The sequence below is a fragment of the Colossoma macropomum genome, unplaced genomic scaffold, assembly GCF_904425465.1.
Source record: "Colossoma macropomum unplaced genomic scaffold, Colossoma_macropomum, whole genome shotgun sequence".
Classification (NCBI taxonomy): domain Eukaryota; kingdom Metazoa; phylum Chordata; class Actinopteri; order Characiformes; family Serrasalmidae; genus Colossoma; species Colossoma macropomum.
This window is the reverse complement of record NW_023494792.1, coordinates 44,810,055-44,829,962: the sequence shown is the minus strand read 5'-3', so window position 1 is coordinate 44,829,962 and position 19,908 is coordinate 44,810,055. Positions and strand designations below refer to the sequence as shown.

Sequence of the window (19,908 nt, the reverse complement as noted above, 5' to 3'; positions counted from 1 at the left end):
TCAATGCAAACTGGTTGAGATATTCTTAAGTTAAAGAAGTATGTAATAAAACTCTGGCCATTTAAGGCATTAAATTAAATTAGCCAGGTGTAAACTTACATAATTTAGTCAGTTTGTAGTAGTCATTATTACTAGTTAGCCTTTAATTTCACAATAAATCAGCTAGCAAGATGAGGTGCTTCCCAAAAAATCCTGCTTAGGGCCCCCAAAGGCTAGAGCCAGCCCTGTTTTGAGACTCTGCTATGGGCTTCCTACTTCACCATAGGCAGGAACTCAGAAGATTCAAAATGAATTCCTCCAAACCCAAACCCTCACCTAACTGCTGATATAAAAACAAATACTTTGTGCTTATGCCACTTTAACACGTTCCTCCAAAAATGAGGTCTGTTTAGAGTAGCAGATTGTGGTTTGGTCAACAGTGACATAGCTTTAAAACCATAACACACACGCCACCAGTTTCCATAAAAGTTCAGCAGACACAGTCCACTGCAATCAGCTCTGGGTGTCTTGCTGACTCAGTGTAATGTGCAGCGAGTAAGTCAGCAACACCCAAATTAGAAGGAGTACTTTAAACAGTGACTCCTCCACATTTCCCTATTAGGTTGGTGCATGTCCACCACGCAAAAGAAAATTAAGTTTAAAATGCAGCAGATGGCACGGGCGCTCGCCTGACTGGCCAGCAAAACAAATTCTAAATCAGCGTAGACTCTGTTCACACCACCTCCCAGGCGACTTGGCCACCATCCTTCAAAGGCAGCCAAATTCCATAAGATCCTCGTTGCCAGTCCATTGCTGTTCACCGTTTCTCACACACTTGACAACGTCCGTCATCAACATCCTTCATCAGATCTGAAAAACACAGCTGAGAAACAAACAGCAGTACTAAGCCACCATCTACATCTGAATAAAAGCCAAGGGTGGGTGACACGAATTCAAATTTATATCACAGTATTTTTCACTAAACTGTAACAGTAGGAAAACACTACATACAGAAAAAAGCATTATTATTATTATTGTTATTATCATTAGTAGCAGTAGTTGTACTATTACAAAAGTAGAAGTTCAAAAAACTACTGCAAAAGCAGCTTTATAGAAAAAAAATCTGGGTCTGAGCCCCCATGAGCGTCGCCAGTGGCGACAGTGGCAAGGAAAAACCTAAGAGCAAGAGGAAGAAAAACCTTGAGAGGAACTAAGACTCAAAAGGGGAACCCATCCTCCTCTGGTTGACACCAAATAGCAAACAATAACAGCAGAGAAGTTTTGATGTAAGATACGGAAAAGCAGGGGAAGCAATGGCTACAAATAAATAGTTCGAGTCTGTGCAGCAGCAGTATTATCAGGAGGGTCAGTTCATGCAGGTGAAGTTAGCACAGCATTGTACAGCAGAAGTTCCATGGTGGTCAAACTGGTCCAAAAGGCTGGTGCACAGTGGGCACCCGATCAAGGCAGATAAAGCAACAGCATCAGACTGTACAGGATGGGCAGCTATTCAACTCGGCAAAGAAACACACAGGCAGTAAATTCTGTTAAGAGAGACTGATTACAGTACACAGTGTTAATGGAGTGCAGCTGCACGAGCTATTACAGTCTAACTAAAAGGGAGAGCCAGCAGGTAACAGACAAGTGTTTTCTGAGATGTCAGCGCCCCTCCGCTCCACTGTCAAAAAATTTGATGAAAGCATGGGAGCGGCAGGACAACAGCACCAACAGTCCCAGTTTACCATAATACTCTATGTCCAATATAGAACCCAAGTATCTACAATTCATTATTTAACATTTTAATAAATATTCATTTATAATTAATTTAATCTCATTGTTAGTTTTATAGATTACCACAATGCATCTCCATACATTACCTACAAACATTACTAAGACATATATAGTGAAATTATATATACTTGCATCCAAAATGCCATTGTACACTTCTGAGTTCATGATTCCATCAATGAATACAAGCCCCCTAACAGCACTGTAAAACATCCCAAGCTTTACAGTAGCCTTTAGTGCAGAAGGAATTCTTCCTCAGACTTTCACCACAAAAGAGTCTACCATCAGTTTGATGGTGAGCCCACCTCATGCACCTGACCCAAAGCAGTAGCACAGAGCCTATCAAACTTCAACTCCTATGCTGATAGAGATGCTGGATGTACTTAGAAGTTCCACGGCTGTTCTTTAGAGAACACAGTGTTTTTGGAGCATCTGCTTAATCATGCTAATGGTTCTTTGAGTGTTCATGGTTCTATATAGAACCACTGTCTTTACTAAAGAACCCTTGAAGAACCATCTTTTTAAAAGTGTAGTTGTTTATTTGGAAATGTACTTTTACGTTTACTAAACTCAATATTTCAGAGTGGTAATAATACTTGAGTATGTGTCAGGCTACTCTCACCTCTTACTACAGCAAACCTTTTTTTTAAATATGATTTTCCTTTATGTTGGCATTTTTAATATATTGACATGACTTTGATAGTCATACAGACTTTGTCCACTAGATGGCATCCTCGTTTCAGTAAAGGAATATACATCTCTGTCTCCACCAAGCGGTAGGTTAGCTCAACAGTTCCTTTCAGAAGCACTGTACTGCCTCACATATCATCATAAAACATACATATGTGTAATACACAAACATACAGCTTGGTTGCAGTATGGCCAGTATTGTGTACTATGGATTTATTTTCAACAACTTTGTGGAAAGCAAAAAATACAAAGAAGAAATTTGTTCAGAATGTGTCCATTATTATATATTAATATCTGGAATGTTTCATAGTTGCAAACTTTCCTGATGCTGAAAATTTAAAGAGAAATGACTATAAACAGATGGTTGATTCCATGACTGGGGTGCCATTCAGCTTAACTCTCAAAGATTAACCCCTTAAATGGCCAGGGCACATCAGTAGGCCAAAGTTTTATGACACACTTCTATAAACTAAGAATAGCTCAACCAGTTTGCATCGAAGTCCCTGTAGTTACAGAATAATAAGCCTTAGTATGTACTAAGCCTAGGGTTTGAAGGAGTTAAACTTTATTTACTATGATTTTTCAGTATTAAATCTAGGAAAACGTACATTTAAAAATTCAAAAATATGTGACTCATCTCAGGAATACTATCTCATTTTTACATGGTTGCTTTACAGGCTATTGCTTATATAACTGGGGAGAAAGTAACTGGGTTGAGTTTGTAGCACAGAATTAGCAATATGAGTACATTCTAATGATGGTCATTCTAATGATTTACTGGTTAGGTAACAGGTTTAAACTTTCAAAGTGTCCTCATCAGTGAAAATCACACTATTACTGTAAACAAAGAAAAATACTGAAAGAAATTTCTTCTCTCCTTCCATCATCTTCAGAAAATGGTTCAGCATTCTGTTGAACATGTGACTTACTATGTAATAATTGAATAACTGTGTAATTTCACATTTTTCAAAACTAATAATGATAATGTAATATTTGAATACATTTATAATAAATATAAAGTCTCATAAGCAGACAATGTGAATAGATTTGCAGACTAATGCAACATTTTTTTTCAATGTAAAGTACTTGTAGAGGGCTGGGACAGGCAAAAACACTGTTTTATACGTGCTGTAGACAGGTTGTGTTGATGATTTAAGTTATTTATTTGTACCTAGGTTGTAATGAAAGACAGTTCACAGTTTATTGTACTATCTACATATGATTTATGAAGTGATTTTACTGTAGCATTTTTATATAATGGGCAATCCCCACAATTGTCTGTGTATTTTAATAATTAGTAAAACCAAACATATTATGAAATGGTAATTTCTAATACATAGCCCATAAAACCAACAGATATTAGTTTAGAACTTTCCATACTATCTACATGTGCATTACAAAGTGATTCTACCTTAGAATCTTTACATAATTGGCAGCAGAAATCCCCACAATTGTCAATGTACTTCAATAAGAAGTAAAACTAACATGTTATAAAATGGTCATTTATACAAAGTAGTCCATAAAACCAACATATAGTGCACTATTCCTCCACTATCAAGAGGTCAGTCTGCATGATTGATTGCAAGAAGTCAAAGAGATAATTGACTCAGTCATCCATTTCAGTAGCAGGAGAGGGCTCAGAGCTACCAAACCAGCAGATTACCCAAGACTCTGTGCGTGGTTTTGAATACTTCTATAAAGAATCTTAGATCTACTTACTTGATAAGTTTGATTTATTAAAATGCTTATTTGTTTAAATAAAAAGTTAAATTGTATCCAGTGGATTGGTGTTGGTAAAACAGTGTGATTTGATATTTCATATTGTTGTCTGTTATCCTTACTATAGGTATTGCCAGTAAGTGCAGTTCTAATTTCCTGAATTGTTAATGTTAATTGTAAATTAATGTAGAGAATCTGTATGCTTAAAAACTGTAATGTCAGTCTTTAATATTATTGTTTCACACTCTTAGCAATTTAAGATTAATACATGTCCAACACATGCAATAAATCATATTTCATGTTTCTCTGATGATTTTCTAATGAAACAAAGTTTTAATTATTTCCTGTCTTTGGTTTAAGCAATTTGAAGTTGGAAGACTGCATACATAAATGCACACCAGATAAGTACCTGTTGCACAGTATCGTTATAAGATTGTGGAAACTTGATTTCATGTATGCAATTTAAATTTACTCATATAATATTTCCTAAACAATAGGAGATTATTTGTACATTTTGCATGTTCAGTGAACCTCACTCTTAAAAAGATGGTTCTTCAAGGTTTCTTTACTAAAGACAGTGATTCTCTATAGTGCTCAAAAGGGTTTTGCTATTGCTACAAGCTTGACATTGTACCAATAGAAGAACCTTTTTAGGGCTAAATAGAACCATTTTCAAAAAGGTTCAACACATTCTCCATCAATATGAAGAACGATTTCACCAAGCAAAGAACCATTTAAACATGCAAATGTGTTTTTTATAGAACCATATACAAATATTCTATCTAATCTACTCTTATTTCGTGTTATTAATCTGTTTTTACACTGTCCTTCAGAATTATTGACACCTTTAGTAAAAAGGAGCAGGTAGTCCATAAAACAAGGACACAAATAATCTCTTAAAACTTTCATACTTATTTATCTCTCTAATATACATGCGTCCTTGTTTTTGGCACCCTTGCATTTCATGACACTGGGTTGAGTTTTGCTTCTACTTGCTTAAAAATGCTCTAGTAAAATCACTTTATAGTTGGTAAGTCAATAGTATAGTAGAGTCTGACCTGATATCTGCTGGATTTATAGACTATTTCTTGAAAATGATCTTTTCATAATGTGTTTAATTTGACTTATGATCCAGTTACACTACCAAATGTTAAGCATTTTACTATTACTTTTTTTACTGACAGTAAGTCTACAGTACAATCACTCTGTTTCATATTTAGATTGCAGTACAGTCTTAATAAAACTTGTTGATTTTATGAACTACTTTGTGGAAATAGTGTTGAATTTTATTTATGCATCGAGTTATATCAGCCAGTGTGAGGATTTTGCCCACCAATTACTCAAAAATGCTACAATAAACTCACCTCATATCTCATACATACATAGTATCATAGACTCTTAACTGATAATATGATAAACTCTAAACTGATATCTGATGGTTTTATGGACTTCTTATTAGAAATGACCGTTTTAAGAAGCAGGGAATTGACCTCTGGGCTTCTGTTTCTCAGGTCAGTGTGTGCTGGGACTCCTACCGCTGAGTGTGTAGTAGCCGCGCACGCAAATGTTACGTGCATTTACGGTTAGTTTAACCGTGATTTGGCGAAAGGCGCCCGGTTCAACCGCCATTAGACTATAGGATTACACAAGATTCCAAAGTTAGTAGTACTGAAATCCAGATTACAGGCGTCGAGTGCGATTTATCGAGGAGCTTCTATCACATATCGTTATGTTAGACTGTATGACCCAAATACTAGAGGCGTGTAAGGCTGACAGTGATGTCAATAAGTTAAACAGAAATTGAAACTATGAGGCTTCCTTTCAGATCCAAACATGGCTTCGTACTATGAAGAAGCAGGAGGTGAGTCTTGCGTGCTGTCATTTTCTATCAGGGACTGGGCTGATAAATAATGAAACAGCGAAGTTTAGAGAGTTTCAGCTACTTAGCTATGAGTCTGTTTACTGTTTCAGTGTTCACTCAGCTGACTGCTGAGAGAACTTGGAAATATTTATTATTTATTTATCTTATTGCTCCTTTATTTCTTCTTCTTAATTTTTATTATTATTATCATGAGTAGTAGTAGTGGCTATAGTAGTAGCACTCTATGCAGATTTCCATATGCATTTCCTCCTAAAACGCTCTATTTCCATTGACATGGGGCTTCTAATTTGACACTTTTCAAGCTAAACCCTCCTAACCTGTTTGTGGGTGGGAATGGGGAGGTGGTTGCTGAGTACGGCTGGCATATGTGTCGTCTGCTTTTCACACCCTTTCCCCACTCGTTTTCTCCTCCTGTTCATAACTTGCTTTCATTCCATAGAGTTCAATTCATATTCCAAGCCCAATTGGTTCCAACTATTTATCAGACAAAATAAAAGTTGGTGTACATAGTAAAGTTCTTCTAATTAAATGTGTTTTAATTAAAATGTGTATGTATTTTTATCCTTTGTTCATTTATCTTTTTCATCCCTCATTAAATCAATAGGAGCATGTTGATTTTGATGCTCCTTGAATTTTCAAGCTAGACTGAGCCACCTTGGTGTAAAGATTCAGCTGTGTGACAGATCAGCTGAAACAGCTGCAGATGTGTGTTCAGGTCTTTGTGGGTTATTATTTCCTTTACTTTGTATAGCTGCTCCTAACCCAACCCTAATTATAACCTCGGAAACCAAAAGGAAATCTTGGGGCTCTTTTACTTTTGGTTCCTCGGAAAGGAAAGCCAGATGTCCTCAGAACGTCAGCACTTTCATGTTTCCTGCCAGGTCCTAACAAAGATGTATTGCTGCAGTACAATTGTACAGACCTGCATTGCCGCAAGGAATGCTAGAACCTATTCTCAAGAACTTGTGAAAAGAAATATTTTATCTCTTTTACTTTTCTTCAATGTGAATTGCATAGTCTGAAGTGTGTGCATTCCACTTCAATAGACAGTGTGATGTTGGCATTCCAGGAATGAGTCCCACAGTAAGATATGATTTCATTACTTGACCCACGTTACCTTATAACTGTGATATTTAAAAACTTGTGATATGCCAGGTATAACAATATGAAGGACATAGTGTGATACATTCAGTGAAAATTATTTTAAATTTGTTTTTTTTTTATTTTTTAATTATTTTGATCTGATTTAATTTATGATTTGTTCATCCCATTTTAATATTTTTATTGAAGTCAATCAGAACTGCGAAGTAGACAAATCAACATTTAAACAAGACTTTGCTTTTTTGTACATTTCCATATTTAGCAGATGTGTTTATTTGCGAAGTAGACAAACATCATTCAAAACAGGCTTTATTTTTACATATTTAACAATTTTTTTTTATCCAAAGCTTTTCACTTTCGTGGGTGAATGTAATGCGAACGGTGTTGCCCAATGCAGTGACTTATTGGTATACCAGTGTTTCTGATTCCTGGCTGAATGAGAATTGAACCCTATGCTCCCAGTTGCAGCCAAGCATTTTATCCACAGCGCTATCTTAACCATTCCATACAAAACTCCACTGACGGAAGCCTTAATTTCACCAAAAACAAATGGTGCCTTCTTGGGAATTAATAAAGAAATGCATCTTGGTAATCTATTAGTCACAAATGGGTGTAATACCTGTAAATGTTAACAGTTAAATAACAAAATATCAGTAAAAATCAGTAATTTAATGTATATCAATGCTGTTTTTAAGTCTAAAATATTGCAATAGTGTACCACACTTTTAGGCACTCCATATTTTCAAATGCAGCAGCATAATTATAATTAATCCTGAGCATTAGCCTGTCCAGATTTTTTAAATAAATGTTAACTGCTCTGGCGGCTGCACAGTTGCATGTGCGCTGACATAGTGTTAACTAAAAGATACTTTATTTTTATTTTCCTGATCAGAAGTGAGTGCAGTGAGCGAATTCCAACAGATTAAAAATCAGCATGTTAAAATGCAGCTGGAAGTGAAACAGGACCTATTGGTTTATTGGGTGTTGTGATCATAGTCCAAGGTTCAGATTCAGTACAAACACAGTAAGCCTGTACTCACTTCAAAACAGCTGCATCTAAATATGACTTCCTTTTCTAGAGGAGAGCTTCTCCGACTTCAGTGATACAGACACAGACGCCCCCTCAGACTCCCAGTCCAGCTCAGACTCTGACCCGGCTCCATCAGGAACCCAGGTCAGTTCTTTTACGCTGTTGTTCATCAAATAAGATGTTTGTGTAGTGTAGAAAATTGTAATATTTGTAGGTTTAAGAGGAGCCCATATGACCATATCAAATGAACCAGCATTTTTCATCCTAGTCTCTATCTTCTGTATCTGTAGGATTATCACAAATAGTCATTTTCCTGCCTTTGCTCAAACTTAGAAAAAGTTTTTAAAACAGGCATTAAATATGAGTCTCAATTATAAAAAAAGTTGGGACACACACACACACACACACACACACACACACATTTTCTAAGCCGGTTATCCTTCTGGGTCATTGGGCAGAAGGCAGGAAACACCCTGGACAGGTCGCCAGTCCATCACAGGGCAAAAATTTGGGACAGTATGTTGCAAATAAAAGCAGAAGAAAGTGATTTGTTCTACTGTGACCTGTATTTAAACAAAAACAGTACAAAGACACAATATTTGATGTTGTACCATATCAACTTCATTTTTATATTATATTCTTATTCTGAAATTGATGCCCACAACATGTTCCAAAAATGTTGTGTATGCAAGGAGCATCCAGGACAGGCCTAGTCCTTTATAAGGGAAGATGGATTGAGACTTGCCACTTTGCATCAGTGAATAATCCAACAGTGTTACAACAGAGTTCCCCAACAAGATTTCAGGTATTTCACCCTCTGTGATGCATTATATCACCAAAAGATTTAGGGAATCTGGAGAAATCTAAAGAGCAACGCTGATAACCACAAGTTTCAATCTCTCAGATGGCACTTCTTTAAAAACCTGCATGCTGTCACAACGGATGGATATCACCACATGGGCTCAGGAATACTTTGAAAAACCGTTGTCAGTAAACATTGCTGCATCTACAAATGCAAGTTAAGACTGCTTATGCACAGCGAAAGCCATATGTCATCAACATCCAGAAACACAGTTCATCTTATCTGGGCTAAAGCTCATCTCAAAATGGAATGATGCACAGTGAAGCGTGTATTGTGGTCTGACAAGTCAGGCTTTCAGATTGTTTATGGAAATAATGGACATCATGTTCTCCAGGAAAAATAGGAACAGGTTCGTCCAAATTGTTACCAGCGTAAAGTTCAAAAGCCAGTGTGTGTTATGATATGGGGGGGTATTAGTGCCCATGGCATGGGTAACTTGCACAACTGTGAAGGCCTCATTTTGCTGAGAGCTTATTTTCTGTGTTGCTCCAGTTTTGGAAGATTATATAAAACTTCAGAACAGCATTGCTAAGACACTCTCTCATGTCTCTCTCTTGTGAATTTTTATTTTATGGTCATATATTTCAAACATTTATTCATGGAATTCAGCAACAATCACCTTATAAAAGTGAGTTATCAAAAAGTGAGTCAGCAGATTTTCATCTCTTTTCTAAGTGCAGGGAAACATTTTGAAATGACTCTCCATGGTTATGATCTATGATTCTAACTGTTATGAACAGAGACCAGGTATCTCCATTTGGGTTAATCTGAGGCTACAGTTGGTGCTAAAAGTGGACAACAGGAATTTATTTCTGTTCTCAGTAATTATGATTCATAACCTATATAATTGTCATCACACTGCTATTTGTTATTAAAAGTGTTAATGTATTATCTTTGGTCCAGCAGCAAGTCTGCCAGTACTACAATGATGGCCACTGCCGCTATGGGAGAAAGTGTCGTGACCTGCACGTGTGCAAGTATTCCCTAAAAGGCACCTGTCGCTATGGCGCTGCCTGTCGCCTCAAACATATCCGAGGCTCTGATTTGTCCGCTGGGAACAATGAGCGAGGGAGGAAGAGCCATGGCAAGAAGAGGCGGGGTCACAGGAAACGGAGCAGCAGCTCCTCATCTGATGGTAGGCCTGTGTGGTGAATGCTTACATGTTTATATTTTGAAGATATAATGGACTATAATAGGTTGATAAACGTAAAGTATATGCAACAATAGTTTACTGATTCTTATTATTATTGCAGTCGTACTCATATTCACCCAATTTCCCTATTCAGATACTCCTGTGTGATTGATTAACAGTTTAATCAGGAGTTTGTATAATTAAAAACAGCTGAATGTAAGGAACTGTTATCAACAAAAAGTGTGAAAAAGGTTTTTGGCATAAAATGCTAGATAAAGAGTACAGTAAACCAATGGAATAGAACTTAAACTTAGTGTTATTAAACATTTTACGTTGTATTGGTTGTCAACAAACTGACTTAACTGTAAAATATTTTTTACACCTACCATACTTTTGGCCTGTAGTGTATGTGTGTGATATGTGTTACTGTGATTGTTTAACATGTTTAACACAATACAGATAGTGGAGGGTGGAGTGGCAAGCCCTACAGATGGCAGTTGGATCTGGGCAATGGCTGGGAGGATGTAGCTCATGACCATATCCTGGAGGCTCAGTACTCTCGCCCCAACACCAAAGGCATCAGGATCTACAATACACCCTGTGGGTAAGTTTTCCAATCCTATGGCGCTCTGGAACAGCAGATTACTCTGTAATGTATAAGTTAGAATAGAGGTTCCTTAAGGACCCATAACAAGGCCATTTTAGTTTTGCCCCAGATCAAATACAGATAATGGTGAAATGATAAAATGATTTCAAGGGGCTGGTGGGTTCAAACAACAACTTGGCCCAAGGCATCTAAGGCAACTCAAATACATAAAGCATAACAGCATTAATCCAAAGCAGATGGAGATTGCCAGTGTCATTTTTCAGAAGGCATAATTTTTGTCTTTTTTTCTGGCTTGGGCAAAGGCATCCCCTCAACTTTCCCTGCCTCAAATCAAGCCCTGGATACACATAAGCTTGTTAATCCAGGGCTAACTAGCTTTTATTATAAAATATATTCTTATGTATTGAGAATATACATAAAATATAAATATTATTTCAATATACTGCTTTTTATGAGATGTAGAATGCTAATTACCTGGCTCAAATAATTTAGGAGCTGGATCAGAACAAAAATATGTCTGGGCTGACAGTCCTTGATGAATAAGTTGAGAATCTCTGACGTAAAAAGTTTCTTTTCTATAAAAAATTGCATAAAAAAATATTGTTGTGCTGATGATAAACATATGTTACATTCCCATGTGTAGAGCTCTGTCTATTGACTTCACTAAAATGCGCATTCTGAAGAAGACTAACCTGCGAGTCCGACGCAAAGGTTCCCGACAGACTGAGTGGCTGTGGCATTACCGTGGCAACCAAGGCTGGCATCAGTATGGGGAGAAGGTAAGTCACTCCAGCACAAAGACAACTGGCATCTAAAGCCTAAAGCCAAAATATTCACTTTGAATTATCTGAGGTTAAAATCAGCATGTCAAAATGACAGAGCAGTGGTTCCCAACCCTGATCGCATTAGCTAATTGGCTAATCTTGACCACAGTTCCCCTTAACTGCCATTTATTAATGTTATTCCAGACAGTGAAAATTGTGACCTGGAACTGCTTTGATATCTTTTTATAGCCTTCATCTGTTTTGTAGGCATCTAGTAACTTCATTTCCAGCTGTTCAGGGGTTATTGCCTATTGTTGTTGTTAGCACAAGGTTTGAAGAGTCAGAGTATTTATAACGCTCTGGAATTGTCATTAGCTGGCAATTCCTAATAACAACTCTTGACCTGCCTAACCAGTCCTAACAAGTCAGAGAAGTCCTAAGTTAATTAAGTTCTGAGACTCTACAACAGGAAGGGTGTCCAAACTTTCGTACATATCACAATTACTATTTTATTTTTTTCTATTTTTTTAAGCTAATCGAATATTTTTGGCACTATCATTTGCAGAAAAATGTTATTTTTTAAAATAGTTTGCAAGCTTTTGCATACAGCTATATTTTTTGAATATATCTGCAGGATTCACAAGGGAAAGCCAGTCCAGTCAGTAGCTCCACGCTAGAGAAAGAGTTCCAGAAGAACCGGCAAGGAGTCGTCCAGTTCAGCATCGACTCCACCAACTATGAGATTAGATTTAAAGGTGTGTCTGATGGAAGTGGACAGAAAAGAAAGCAAAAGTAAAGTGCTTGGAAGTCTCTATAATCTGTTAATCATGTGTGTTCTCCTGGGTGTGTCATTTTCCCAGACATGTGCCAGAAAAACTTGTCCACCGGCCACAGAAGGCGGATCAGGAGGCGTCCGAAATATGAATCTCCGTCTGGCAGAGGGTGGGTCAGAAAAACAGTCATTAGCTATAGTGAGACAGTCTGAGAACAAAGATATGTTTCCATAAGATCTGTCATATGATCAAATCTGGTATTGTATTTATTTCAGATAAAAAAAAGAAAAAGATGTACATAATTTACAATCACTGACTTCCTGCAATGCATCAGGAAAGTAAGCAGACTGGTTTGTCTGATTGCCTCGCATGCTCTCTCAACAGAATCAAAACACTGACAAAGGCTTTTACGAACTTGACATCATCTCTCCAAAGAAGGCACCACTGTGGCAGTATGGTGGTCAGAGTGGGCGCTGGCACAGTTTCACACATCGAGTAAGGCTTCTTTTCACATACACTCATGCATACATATACAGTCATATGCAAAGGTTTGGGCAGCACTGGTCGGATTACATGGTTTGTTGCTTTTGTGAAAATAAGTTAACACATCCTCTACAGAGAACACACATTATAATGCATATTTATTGTTTATTTATTGAATTTAACAAAAAGCTATTCTATAAAATGTGACCTGTCCACAATTTTTTATGTACATTTTATATTTTATGTTTTATTCTTTCCAACATGGTAAACACAAATAAATCAAAATTGTGCACTTAAATTAGTATAAAAGTGTTATATTTAAGTTCCCTGTAGAGGAAGTGTTTACTTATTTTCATTTAGAATATCAACAAAACATGATTTGACTGAGGGTGTTCAAACTTTTGCATACGACTGTATAACACAGATACACTACTACTCAAAAGTTACATAAACATCGATGTACATAAAAATGAAGCAATGTTATGTGTGTAGAATGATGAGCAGAGATGTAGAAGATTTATAAATGACTGAGAAAGCTGAGCATCATAGAGAATTAAGTTATATTATTGCTATTATAAAATAAAATCCAGAATTCATCAAATATATCAAAAGTAGAGGTCAAATATTAAAGCAGATATTTATGCAAACTAAAAATTGCAGTGTATTATTGATCAGGCATGTTCTGACATAAATTTTTTATGTCATGAGAATTAGCTAATGTTTGATCACAGTTTACAATATTGTATTAAAAAATAAACACTACACCATAAGATAATGTCCGTGTCCATATATGTAGTGCTCTGTTTGTCATTTTTAATAGCAGTAACATGTTGGCAGGTTATACATTTTGGAGATTTCTATTGCTGGAAAAGCGTCCCTGATAGCTTTCTGTATAAAGGCACCACAGTCCTCATGCATTTCTGTATTATACCAGTCTTAATGGGCACCATGTCTTTCTCTTCCCCTTTGATTTTTTGAGGGTCGGATGGTCGACCTTTGGTACTCTAGTTTAGTACAGTGAATGTGAAAGTCAACATATACAGCATACAATCAGCAGACAAACCGGTCTGTCTTAAGCATAGGTTCAGAATGTGGCAGTGTAGTGGGAGCTTGTGAAACTCGGCATATTTTTAAAAATCTCAAGTGAAACTGCAACCTGTAAAATGCAGTTTGGTAAATAGTTTGTAATATTTAAAACCACACTATAATTGTATATAAAATAACAAATTGTTAATATGGCAAGTGATTTCAAACTTCTAAATGCTAATACACCGCTCTGATGAATTGTGACGGTGCACATAGTACAGAAGCTTATTCTGTCCCAGAGGTGTCTGTCTATCTTTACAAAAACATTAGAAACATGAAAGATCCTACTTTTTTCTCTTCCTATATGTACAGCATAAATGATATGCTGTGCTAAGACATCACATATAAAAATTACATATATTAAAGTATATTTTGGGTATGAGGAAATATATGAACAAGGACTTTTCTTTGGTATGAGGTGTCTACATTTTTCTCCTTAGATGCTGTTTACGCTTTCGGTTACTGGCTGTAAGGGAAGAACTATGTTGCACAGCCTGTTTAGCACTTGCAAAGCCAGCACATAACCACTCGCACACATTCTCCAATCTCTCTCTCTCTCTCTCTCTCTCTCTCTCTCTCTCTCTCTCCCTTTCTATGTCTATCTCTCTCTCTCTCTCTCCCTTTCTACGTCTCTCTCTCTCTCTCTCTTTCTGTCTCTCTCTCTCTCTCTCTCTCTCTCTCTCTGTCTCTTTCTCTCTCTCTCTCTCTTTAGGGTGCCTGTTCAGTATCCAGTGCAGACATCGAGGCAGCATACCAGTGTAATCCGCAGGGTTCAATCAACTTCACTGTAAATGGAGATCCGTACACTATTGACTTCTCAAGTATGTCAAAGAAAGTATATTCAGAATATATTGAAATAATAATATTTACAACAGTCCAACATGTTCATTTTTTATGAAAACAATATTATATTTTTATATATTATTAGTATACAGTACTGTGCAAGTCAGAGACTACTCTTTTATTTATTTAATATCCAGTCAAAACGTATCCAGCCATTGGGTACAGAAATCAGAAACCATATTTAACAGACAGTTACACAGAAGTCGCAACAACTAAATATAATAACAATTTTTCCAGTGTAGCTTGTTCAGCCTTTACCACTATTACAGCTTCTGTTCTTTTTGGGACACTTGCTTTCAGATTTTGAAGAAATCTACAGGGATATTTTTTCATACCTCCAATGTTCAGTTTTAGAAGTTGGTTGTGTGTTTTGTTTCTTACAATTCAAGTAATCCCAGTTACAAATTTAGACTCATCAGTTGTAAAATCTTAGATGTCCAGTTTTAGTGTTCTTGAAGCAAGAGTGGAGCTTGATTTTATCTTAGCTCTCAAAGATGACCAAGTTCTGTTTATCTGATGGTGACAGTTTTGGTGGTCTATCTTGGTGGGTTATTGTATAACTAGTCTCCTCAGAAATATCTCCTTAAGCCATTAGATGCATATGAGAAAGAAACTTGCCGGTAGCAGATATGTGCTGTGTTTGTCTAGTTGCTTGTGTGAATGTCGGTCTCTCTTTGAACAGGAGCATAATATCAGTGATATCTTTGGGAGCAGCTTTTGTTGGGAGGACACAGCTGGAACTGGTTGGGTTTAAGATTGGAAGAATGGAAGAGTAAAAGTGGCAGTAGGTGCACAAAAGTAAAGAGTGGACAAGGCTGTATTTAGAAAACCTGAAAGTTACTGCTTTTTATTACCAATCCTCCTCTTCTCCTCTGTGACTTGGAAACCGATTTCATGACACCATCTTACTGGCTGTCCACATACTGGAGGAGATGGAAGAAGTGGATAATACATGAGTGTACACTAAACAGAAAGCCTTTTACAGATTTTGAAGTGAGATCACTGCTTGAATGCAGTGAGAGAATGGATGTTCACAGAGCAAACTCTTTTGTTTGTGTTCATATATTGTTTATGTTGAGTATTTGGTGTACAAAAAAAAAACATGGAGTTGAAAGTCGCACAAATGTAAACCGGCTGTGTAGAAGCTGTGATTGGATTCAGGAGTATACAGGGTGTGCTTTCAAATTTAATGACGTTGAAAGGAAACAGCTGTCATGTTTACCTAATTGTGCTTGTTCTCGCCATTCCTCCTGCTCCTTTCCTCTGCTTGATTCCTCCACACTCTTCTAGGTTACAGGAGGAGCAGTAGGAAGGAAGGGGGACGACAGGAGTAGCAAAAGTTTCTGGATGCAGCCATATATTTGATATTTGATGACTCAGTGCTTAGCATTAGTTTCTGTTAAGTAGATGTTTCCTACTGTTTTTTCTGACATTGAAAAATGAACAATTTTTACTTTATGGCTGTTTTGACTGGAAATTAAATAATTCAAAGGTTGCTCTCTGACTTCTGCGGATTACTGTATGTGTCTAGATTAGTGTATGGTGAGGCACAAATCTGTAAGGGTTTTTCTTTTCTACTTGTTTTCTCTGTTTTTCTGTGATTTGGAGTGAATTTAATGACTTTTGGCCTTTATTTCCCAAATAGAGATGACCCAGACCAACCTGAAAACAAATACCACCCGCAAAGTCCAGCGTGTGTAGCAGTGATGACTCACTTCAGCTTGTGCCAAAGATGTTCACATATTCATGAAGAGGAGTCTTCTTCTTTATGAAACATATCGTGGTGGGCAATGTATTGCACTTACATAGTGATATAGATTTTAAGATTTAGCAGTATGGATAGATAAAAAGCATTATATTCATGTTAATGTTGTTTTATAAACAGTGATAGCTGTATTGCCACAAGATACTACTATATATTGTTCGACTTGGGTGGATTTTAAGACCAGAACAAAAGAGTGCAGTGAATACAAGCTGTGTGATGTCTGAAAGACATAGTAGCACTCAGGAAGATACAGAGATTCAGTGATATATTTGGACTGTTGGGGTGTGTGCGTTGATTTACTTTCCACCTGATTACATGCTGCCTTTTTTTTTTTTTAAACTGCCATTTATAAATAACCTCAGGCCTGTCTGTACTGTAAAGGCACATGTGCACACACACACACACACACACCCAAAGGCAAACCAGTGAATCTATATGATTGCTTAATGATTTTTGATAAATAGTTGTTTTTTAGGAAATGCGCTGCTTGGACGAAAATTGATAACTAAAAGGGCTGCACAATATATTGCTTGTTTATTGTTATCTCAATACTGGTCTTTGCAATCCTGATATCGCAGAAGGCAGTAACATGCAAATGATCACAATGTTTTCACTGTGTGCTGTGAGCATCCTGGCCAATCACAGTTCCAGATTTCTAGTTTTTGGTGAATCAAGATATTCATATAGTCCAACAGAAGTGCTCTAGATAAAATAATGGAGGCCAGTCTGTAACATTGTCAGGCAAATTAATTACCTTATTCCTGAGCCTTACATCATGGCCACATCTTTATTATCATCACTTAATTATCTCGTTCCTACTAAGGAATCTATTCCCTCTAAGGAATTTACTGCCTTACTAAGTTGTGGCTACAACTTAATTATCTAGGTTTTTGCACTTGACTAAATCATGTGTATGACTTAAATTATGCTGTTCCTGCACCTTACTAAGTCGTGGCTATGACTGATTTATCTCAATCCTACACAACACTGACTTGTGGCTATGACTTGATTATCTCATGTCTACGCCTTACTAAGTCGTGGTCACAACTTAATTAATTATCTCATTCCGGTGCCTTACTAAGTCATGGCCACAGCTTAATTATCTCATTGCTACACCTTACTGAGTTGTGGCTACAACTTAATTATCTAGGTTTTTGCACTTGACTAAATCATGTGTATGACTTAATTATGCTGTTCCTGCACCTTACTAAGTCGTGGCTATGACTGATTTATCTCAATCCTACACAACACTGACTTGTGGCTATGACTTGATTATCTCATGTCTACGCCTTACTAAGTCGTGGTCACAACTTAATTAATTATCTCATTCCAATGCCTTACTAAATTGTGGCCACAGCTTAATTATTTTAGCCGTACTAAGTCATGGCTGTGACTTAATTGTTTCGTTTGTACGTCTTACTAAGTTGTGGCTATGACTAAATTATCTCGTTTCTATGCCTCACTGCGGTGTGGCTATGACAAAATTATTTCGTCCATATGCCTTACTAAGTTGTGGCCACAACCTAATTATCTCGTTTCTGTGCCTTACAAAGTCGTGGCTGTGACTTAATTATCTCATACCGGTGCCTTACTAAGTCTTAGTTAAGACTTAATTATCTCGTTCCTGTGCCTTACTAAGTCATGGCCAGGAGTAAGACACATATGCCTGCATTCTGTTTGTTTTTATTCAGCATCATTTTAATTAAGAAGGAATGTCAACGGCAAGGCTCCATTTTGTTACATTACTAATTCACCAATTTGTTTTAGATCAATTGCAAGTCGTATCACAATATATTCATATCCATATTGTGCAGCCCTAATATGTAATAGTGCTTTATAATGTAATAATGTGATAACTGACTTTTGCTAAGTTACACTGCTAAACAGAAACAAATGAATTGTAGTCAGTTGATATGCTTGACATACCGAAGTTTACAGCATTTATTTAGTACTCAGCTAAACCGGGTGTAAAGACATGCTGATCTTTGTCCAGTATGATAAGTGAGTTATAACATGCAACAGTAAGATGGGAGAAGTGTTTTTTCAAATGCTTGAATAAAGTTAAGAATACTCTGATGGGAGATTAGTGCAATAAAATGAAAGAATTGTACTTTGTTGCACTGATTTAAATGGACAGAAATAAATGTCTATCAAATACTCTTTTGTTTTTACACACCTGATAAACTGGCTGTAAAAGACGTTCCCCGGAGCCTGTGTAGATACTGCAGTGTAGAGCATGAACTATGTATGTCTAAGGCAGACAGAACTTGTTTTGCTGTCACAACATGAACTCCTTTAGCACCAATCAGAACTCCTATACAGAGACAGAGTTCCAAATAGTAGTAACTACTTATATTTACTCAGCTGCATGTACTTAGGTAAAATCTTGATGGGCTCACAGTGGCGTAACTAGGATCTTTTCGACCGAAATGCAAAATAAGTAAATCAATAAATAAATAAAACGTGGGCCCAAATTGAAAATTGCTTTCAGTGAACACAAAAAGATGACAGGGTAATTTGCTATGCATACTCTCAAGCCCTGCAACTCTATCCACTAACCTAAATTTAAGATTTATCTATTTAAGATTATAAAATTATACATATTGAGTACATTATGAAGCAGGTTGTAAAGGATTTGTTTGAAAGCAGCTACAATTGAAGAGATGCATTAAAAAGGGGAGATCAGTAGACGTCAGGGCCGTCTGTGTAGTGTTGTTGAGAGCTAAAATATCTAAAGAAATCTTTCTGTGAGTCATGGCTCTGCAATTGTTTCAGCGTCTGTATGAGGGGCACCATAAAGATTGTGTCCACCCCACCTCTCAGCCCCCCAAAACACACACACACACACACACAGTTATACCACTGAGGACTCATATATCGCAGAATATTTTATGTATATTGGTGAAAAAATGAATTTTTTGCTCAGTTCCACTTTAGCCATCTACACCAAACTCCTTATTCTCTTTTTTGTGGTTTAATTTCATTCTGTTCTATTGATTTGGGTGTCGGTGCTCCTTCTTTACCACAATGTTTAATTTAAACAATAGGTACCCTGTAGGTCAGAGGTGTTCCTGGAGGGCTGGAGTCCAGCGCAGTTTGATGGTTTCCTTGCACATGCACACCTGATTTCACTCATCAGCCAGTTCCCAGGTTCAGTAGGTGTGTTAAAGCAGGGAAGTCACCTGGACTCTGGACACTCCAGCCTCTGACTTGGCCAACTCAGAGACAATAAAAGGAATGAAAACCTTTAGTAAACCAAGGCATTAAAAGGGTCTTCTGTAAAAGGGTGTTGTTTGTGTGTGGAACAAAAAAAGTCAAGAAAGGAAGTTAAAAAAATTATGAAGAAGCAACTTTTATTTCTTTTTTTTTTCAAATTTTATTTATTTAATTTATTTTAGCATGAA

The 19,908-nt window shown here is 36.8% G+C and overlaps 1 protein-coding gene across 1 annotated transcript; it reads left to right on the top strand.

Annotated features, from left to right (window-relative positions):
* The first annotated feature begins 5,760 nt into the window (after nt 1-5,760).
* On the top strand, nt 5,761-18,661 carry si:ch211-244b2.4 (uncharacterized protein LOC541512 homolog). The gene is given in 11 exon segments (XM_036577320.1): nt 5,761-6,037; nt 8,239-8,333; nt 9,955-10,186; nt 10,643-10,787; nt 11,434-11,569; nt 12,189-12,309; nt 12,415-12,496; nt 12,712-12,822; nt 14,609-14,616; nt 14,619-14,717; nt 16,385-18,661. Coding segments are annotated over 11 exon segments (1,113 nt in total). The 5' UTR covers nt 5,761-6,009; the 3' UTR covers nt 16,441-18,661.
* The last annotated feature ends 1,247 nt before the right edge of the window (nt 18,662-19,908 follow it).